The sequence below is a fragment of the Pseudorca crassidens genome, chromosome 11, assembly GCF_039906515.1.
Source record: "Pseudorca crassidens isolate mPseCra1 chromosome 11, mPseCra1.hap1, whole genome shotgun sequence".
NCBI lineage: Eukaryota > Metazoa > Chordata > Mammalia > Artiodactyla > Delphinidae > Pseudorca > Pseudorca crassidens.
In genome coordinates this window covers 56112196-56119968 of record NC_090306.1, presented here as the reverse complement: position 1 = coordinate 56119968, position 7773 = coordinate 56112196, and the positions used below count along the sequence as shown (strand labels likewise).

The window sequence follows — 7773 nt, the reverse complement described above, 5'->3', positions numbered from 1 at the left end:
ACCACTGGTGTATTTATTATGTTTTGTAAATCGACCATAGTTATTCATACATTCTTCTGTTAATGAATTTTATATGGTTCCTCCTTTTTTACTGTCACAATCAGTACTGCCATGTGTACATCCCTGTGTGTGTCCCAGTGTGCATAGATATGAGAGTTTGCATAGGTAGGGAATATACCTAGGAGCAGAATTGCTGAATACAAGGGCATATGCAACCTCAATTTTTTACAGCGAGTAAAGGTGAAAATACCTAGACTCCACAAATAATAAAAAAGGGGAATTAGCAGGGCTTGGACAGAGTGACAGGTAACTGTAAAATGTACCAAGTGCAGCCAGGGAGGTAGGAGGAAAACAGGGAAGAGCAGTATCTGAGAACTGTTTTTATTGAATATAATTTGGGGAAAGAAGTGCAGTGGGCCCTGTCTGCCTGCCTTCATTTCTTTTCTGCAGACCTCACACCTGGCTTTTATCCACTTGATCCACTTCTGGGGATTAGTGGTGTCAGCAGCCAGTTGTGGGCCTTTTTGGAGCAGCTGGGAAGTTCTTGTTGTTTGTTCATCTTTAAAGCTTTGTTTTGAAGTCCCTGTCACCTAGTGCCTGGGCAGCTTGGAGTCACCATCTGAATCCCATTCGTCTTCCTAGTCCTTACTAAGGGATTATTCAAATCAGGAATTCCATGGGCGAGACCTGACTGTAGAGGCCCCATTAGCTGGTGCCAGTAGTGTAGCATGGCTTTGAGATGGGAAACCATTCTGCTTCCTATGAGGTATTCAGTGCGACCCACTGTGCCTCCTGTCCCACAGGCTCCTCCTAGCTCTGTGATGGAGCTGAAGCAATGTCCAGTTTGACCCTTAAGCTTTATCCTACCATCAGGGGTTAAAGACAGTAGTTTAATTCCCATCATCTTTGTATACCCAGCATAGTGCCTATCACAGAATGCATACTCAAGTGTGTGAATGAGGGAATGAATTAAGGATATTTAAATATAGCAAGGCCATTTAACTATTCTGTTAGAACTGCTTTTATATAAACTGGTGAGGAATATGTTCAAAAAGGTTTTTTTCTCAATAATGCAATCTAGGATTCAGCCTTTTAAAACGTCAGTAATGCAGAATTATGGCCTATATTTAACACTATGACATTTTCATAATAGATAAACTTTTTTCTCTTTTTCGGTGGCAAGTATCTATTCAAAAGTCTTGGCCTGGTATGTTAAGCAAGATGCAGTCAATTTGGACTATCTGAAAGTGAGCTTTCTCTGATTTAAAATGCAATGTAAACATGTATTTTTGGGAAAAGTGGCCAGATCTAACATATAGTTAACTTTAAAATAGAAATTCACTTGCTGTATAGGAACTTCTTAATCTCTAAAGAAAGCAGGTTTTTCAACCATTTTTTTTTTAAATATACTGCATGTTATGAGCTTTTTCCAGCCTCTGTTTAAAAAAACAAAAAACAAAAACAACTTGCTGTAGTCTGAGTTTATTAATTTCCACATGATGCATGGTTTCTTCAAGGACACAAATTTAAAGAAAAAAGGGACCCATAAATTGTCTCAGAATGAACTTTTACTAGTAACCAGACAGGAGTTTACTAGGCCATGATTAAAGACAATTCATTTACTGGTTTTTGGTGTATGTTGTAAATCTCTAGAAAATACTGCTTACAAATAGTCCCGTGCATCTTGAATTTATTATGTGAAAATGATGTGAGCGGCCATTTGTTGAGCTCTTATATCCCCTACCTAGGATTATTAGGTTGTATTAGCTTCATTCTATAGATAAGGAAATCCAGGCTCTGAGATAGTACTCATATCACTCACAAGGAAGTGTTAGAACCATAAATACCACAGACCTGTACGGTTCCAAAGGCAGTGATATTAGGAGCATATGTAAAATAATAACAAAAAGAACTGGTGTTGTTTGTGATCAGCGTGACCGTCACCGAAGCCGAGTGTCCTAGGCTAAGTATTGTGTCTGGTATACATTAGTGATTAGCCAGTAAACACTGATTGAACTGAATTAGTTTGATCATTTTACCCTTTGAACTTGTCTTCGGATGAGAAAGGGGTTTTTGTTTTGGGTAACAGCTTTGAGGTATAACGGATATACAATGAATTGCACATACTTAAAGGATACAATTTGACAAGTTTTGATATATGTGTACAACCGTGACACCACCACCGGGGATGGGGAAATTTAAGGGCTGCAAATAAAGATCTTAATTCGGCTTCTAGAGGAACACGCGACGTGGTGAATGTGTGCGAATGGGGAGGTCTGACGTGAATCTAGAGGTCGGCTCTGAGCTCACTACCTGACGGCAGGGTCACCTGGCGGTTCTCCCTCCTTGGGTTAGTCTCGGGGCTACCCCGCTCACGCTCGGGACGCAGGCCTAGCTGGTGTACGACCCTCGACCCGGCTTCTCCCCCGCATTTCCCTAATCCGACTTCAGAACCTATCTGGGAGGAGCCCAGCTCCCAGGTCAGCACTCGCACCAAGTGCGTCAGCCCGGGACTCCAGAGGACCCCGCCTCTCGAGGCCGTCCGGGGCGTTTTGGCGAGCAGCGAGCAGCCGCCGCCCGGGGGGCGGGGTCAGTAGAGCGGGTTGCCGGGAAGGCGGAAGTGCGGGGGCTTCCGGTCGGCGTGAGCAGCGTGCGGTGTTTGAGTTCCTGGGTTTTCTCAGGTGAGTTCTTTTTACCAACCGGCTCCAGTGGGGCGTGGGACTTGGGACTCGAGTCTGCCGCCCGTGGAAAGATCTCAAGCCTCGTCCCTCTCTGGCAAGCTTGAGCCCGGGCCAGAGACGCAGGCCTCCTCTAGAACGAGGGTCTCCCGTTGTCGTGGGGCTTCCCGGTGCTCTGTGGGAAGTGGAGTCCTCCTTAGTGGTTCAGCCCCGCTGAGGGCTGTGTACCGCAACCCTTCTCTCCCAGCCCCTCGCAGGGCTTGCGTTGTTGTACACACGGGACAGAGTGAGTTTGTGATTGCTGCCGTCCAGAAATGTTACTCCACCAGTCGTCCGTTTAACAAATGTTTGCTTAAACTTTACTGTGTGCACAGTGCTACGCACTGGGGGATCCAGTAGCGAACAAGACCTATTTATCCCTTGCCTTCGTGGAGCCCACGGGCCACCGGGAATGACAGAAAATAAACTTAAGAATTTTCGATTGTAACACGTATTAAACAGGAAAGAAAAGGATGAGGTGGTAGAGAATAAAAGGTGAGCTTACAGGAGTCAGAAGAGCTGTCTCTGAGGTACTGAAGTGAAGGATCAGTTCCCAGGCAAAGGGACGGCAAATGTAAAGATCCTGAAGTCAACGTCATTTGGACATTTTTCTTTTTCTTTTTCTTTTTTTCAAAATAATGTCTTAGTGATTAACTGCCTATTGATGTGTAATTAACACAACAAACTGCACATATTTAAAGTGTGTAAGATATATCCATGTATACTCACACACAAACATAAATCTGTCAGCACAGTCAAGATGATGTTATAAGTCATTCCCACGAGCTTCCCTCTAAACTTTTTGTAATCCCTATAATCCCTTCCCAGCCCTCATCACATCCCCACACTCTCCCTCGGTTGTCATTGATTGGACTTTCTTCAGATGTAATTGGTGCTTGATGGAGTGGAGCATGAGATAAGAGTTAAAGGAGGCAGGGGCTGGGTCACAAATACCCTTGTAGATCTTGAATATATGAGTTGGAAAATCATTAATTCCAAGAAAGACAGTGTCTGCTCTTTAAGTTTTTAAAAGCTCAGGTTGACCACCTTCTAGGGGATGGGCTGGGACTGAGGGGTTGAGGGAAAGCAAGAGTAGAAATAGACAAGTTTAAAATAGCTAGATTGATTTGAGGGGGTGGATAATGAGGAAAATTGGGGTGGGTGGAGTCGCCTGTAGGTTTGGGGGAAATCAGGATTCAGTTAAAAGATAAAATATTTTGTGATTTTTAAGTTGTTGCATAAATGTAAGGTGATGGCACTCTGCATTTTGGGGGAAATTAAATTTCTGCATCTTGTATGAAAACTACAGGAGCTTTCAGAATTGGCTTGACTCACAGTGTGCCAGTGGCCACGGGGAGTTTGGTTTGGTGTTCTTAATTGTTATTTAGTGGCTGTATATGCCACGTTGATCCTCACATAATTTGCACATTATGCCATCATAAATCACGAACAGAGTGAAGAGTTTACTTTCCAGTTGTTCATGTTCTGCAGAGATGCCTTTTGACCTGGTTTTCCAAGGATTTGTTTTTTTGTTTGATGGTAAATAGTTGCTTTTGAAAATGTAATTTTTTAGCTTTCCAGCTAAATATGGCTAAAAGTTTACGGAGTAAGTGGAAAAGGAAGATGCGTGCTGAAAAGAGAAAAAAGAATGCCCCAAAGGAGCTCAGCAGACTTAAAAGTATTCTTAAAGTAGATGGTGATGTTTTAATGAAAGACGTTCAAGAGATAGCAACTGTGGTAGAACCCAAACATTGTCAAGAGAAAACGCAATGTGTGGTGAAAGATGAAACAGGTGAGTTTATGTGTTTCATTTAAAAAAAAGTTATATCAACTTCCTTTTGTGACTTTTTCCCTTTTTCACTGTCTTCCATTCTTTCTCACACTTGCTTCCCAACAAACGTCCTGCCATGCCCACATAATTCTTTGGAGGTGCTACTAGAGATTCTATGCTAAGCTATTTTAAAGCCACCTCATGTGAGTAGGTATGTTTTGGATTATTCAGAGTGAGCCTTTTGTGCTTATACAGTAGCCTAAGTGTCTCAGAAATAGACAGTACTACAGGGGTAGACAAACCTAGACACACTCTCGTTGGAAGGGTACAGAGGAGTCAAGAACTAGGCAGGATAGAAGGAGGTCTTTCTTCATTTTACCCTTTGCAAGATCTAGGTTCCATTCTAAGAGTCCTCTGCCCTTATATTATTATCCTAAAGATTAGTTTCCCTGTATTTGATTTTGACAGATTCTAGTTATGTCTGTTTTAATATAGTCTAAAGTTGGAAGCTGTATATAATGTGTATAATAGTCATTATCCTCAATCCCTCTTCCCTTTATCCCCCACCTGTAAACCATTAGCACATCATCTTGACTATCTCCAAAATACATTAGGAATCTATCCATTTTTCTCCTACTTTCATGCTTTCACTTTAATGACAGTTATCTCTTGCCTGAACCACAGTAGTAGCCATTTTACCTCTCTCTTCAGCTTTTGCTCATTTCTGATTCATTTTTGACATATCACCCAGTATGATCTTTTAGGATATAAATCAATTATGTCATTCCCATGCTTAAATCACCTCATTATATTTCCATGTGCTTACCAAAGCCTGCCTGGTCCTACTTAATCTCGTTCCAGTACTTCTCTTTAAAAAGGCTGTAACCACAAGCTGAAGTTTGCTTTGTCCTTCTCCCCTCAACAGAACATTGAGAACTCCATGAGAGCAAGGAGCTTATTTGGACCACAGTATCCCCAGAACCTAGAACAGCACCTAAAATAATCATTCAGTGACCAGTTATTGAAGGGCTAATGTATATCAGGCACTGTTCTAGGAACTGAGGCAACAATGGTGAATAACAGAAATGGCCTCCATCCTAGTGGGAGTTACATCACATTGGAGGAGACAGAAAGTAAACCAGATAAATGAACTAATACAATATAATGTCAGGTAGCAGAGTCCACAGAAAACCTGTATACCCTGGTAAGTTCCCAGAGAGGGACATTATGGACATGTCCTTCACAATAGATAAGGTTGGTGATAGATGGACCACAGCATGGCTGTGCTGAGCTTCCTGCTAAGTCTTCTGTTAGAAGAGCTGGATACCTGCATGTGACCTGGATAAAAAAGTGTGGCAGCCCCAGGATTTCCAGGTCTGTTCTGTCGTGAAGCTTGCTGCTTACTGCTGTTCCTCTTCCAAGTACTCTTCATTGGAAGTGGCCAGTCATTCCTAATAGTTTATTTTCTTCTAAGGCCTGTCCATTAGAAGCGTGGGTGCACTTTTTATTGACACAACAATTTTATTTAGCTCAAGAAAGCACCTAATCCGAGGAGTGTTCTCATAACTCGCGTGTTTTCAGAACCATAAACTTACCCCTAATGCAGTAATTCAAACCCATATATCCTAAATGTTTCCTATTTAACTTACACTGTTGCAAAGGACAATCATAACAATGTTCTCTTTTTTAAAAAATTTATTTCTTATTGAAGTGTAGTTGAATTACAGTGTGTTAATTACTGCTGTGCAGCAGAGTGACTCAGTTATACATATATATACATTCTTTTTCATATTCTTTTCCATTGTTGTTTATCACAGGATACTGAATAAAGTTCCCTGTGCTATACAGTAGGACCTTGTTGTTTATCCATTCTGTATATACCAGTTTGCATCTGCTAATCCTAAACTGACTCCTACCCTCTCCCACTCCCCTCCTCATTGGCAACCACCAGTCTTTGTCCCTGATTCTGTTTCTGTTTCATAGATAGGTTCATTTGTGTCATATTTTAGATTCCACATATAAGTGATATCATATGGTATTTGTCTTTCTGTTTCTGACGTACTTCACTTAATATGATAATCTATAGTTGCATCCGTGTTGCCACAAATGGCATTATTTCATTCTGAGTAGTATTCTATATATGTACCACATCTTCTTTATCCATTCATCTGTCGATGGATTTACGTTGTTTCCATGTCTTGGCTATTGTGAATAGTGCTGCTGCAAACATAGTGGTGCATGTATCTTTTTGAGTTATAGTTTTGTCTGGATATATGCCCAGGAGTGGGATTGCTGGATCAAATGGTAATTTTATTTTTAGTTTTCTGAGGAACCTCCATACTGTTTTCCACAGTGGCCGCACCAATTTACATTCCCAGCAGCAGTGTAGGAGGGTTCCCTTTTCTTTATACCCTCTCCAGCATTTGTTATTTGTAGACTTTTTAATGATGGCCATTCTGACTGGTGTGAGGTGATACCTCATTGTAGTTTTGATTTGCATTTCTCTAATAATTAGCGACGTTGAGCATCTTCGCATGTGCCTATTGGCCATCTGTATTTCTTCTTTGGAGAAATGTCTCTTTAGGTCTTCTGCCCATTTTTTGACTGGGTTGCATAACAACATTCTTTAGAAAGTTTCTTAGTGACTAAATAGATGATGTCCCTACTTCCTCGCAGATACTTTTTATGTCTTTCATGGTTGTGGGAACACATGGCATCGTGTGTATGATTCTACTGAATGTGTTGTAAGGAGTTTTTTGAGTGTTAGTCAAAGATCATTGCACAAAGGAATTTTTTTTTTTTTTGCTTTTGTAGTTTCATGCCACTTTTAAGTTCAGTGTCCTCATTGCATTAATTTGCTTTTTCATGGGGTTGCATTCATGAGTATTAATAGTTTTTCCATTTTTTAATTCAGATGACATGAAAATGGAGACTGATATTAAGAGAAACAAAAAGACTCTTCTAGACCAGCATGGGCAGTACCCCGTATGGATGAACCAGAGGCAAAGAAAAAGGCTGAAAGCAAAGCGAGAGAAAAAGAAAGGAAAAAGCAAAGCAAAAGCCATCAAGGCAGCGAAGGGTTTGGCTTGGTAGACCCTTAAAAACTTGAAAAATGCCGCATGGAACAGGTCTTTGATTAGAATGTATACATTGATTTCAGCTTCCACCAAATGGAAACTTCGTTTCCATTTTTTAACTTGGCCTTTTTCTTCAATTCAAGCCCAACTGTAACTCCTCAAATTTGTCTTGGTAACTTGAATAAAATATTTTCTTTGATGAATGAAA

General features: G+C 41.0%; 1 protein-coding gene across 1 annotated transcript; it reads left to right on the top strand.

Annotated features, from left to right (window-relative positions):
- Nucleotides 1–2577: 2577 nt before the first annotated feature.
- LLPH (LLP homolog, long-term synaptic facilitation factor) lies at nt 2578–7773 on the top strand. The gene is made up of 3 exons (XM_067697246.1): nt 2578–2681; nt 4291–4509; nt 7403–7773. The coding sequence occupies exons 2-3, from the start codon at nt 4305–4307 to the stop codon at nt 7579–7581; spliced, it is 384 nt and encodes a 127-aa protein (XP_067553347.1). The 5' UTR covers nt 2578–2681; nt 4291–4304; the 3' UTR covers nt 7582–7773.

What these genes read in the sequence shown, in the direction of transcription:
- LLPH (XM_067697246.1), top strand. Translation starts at nt 4,305, where the DNA reads ATGGCTAAAAGTTTACGGAGTAAGTGGAAAAGGAAGATGCGTGCTGAA. An exon ending in TGTGGTGAAAGATGAAACAG is followed by an intron (nt 4,510 to 7,402) that starts GTGAGTTTATGT and finishes TTTTTAATTCAG; the next exon opens with ATGACATGAAAATGGAGACT.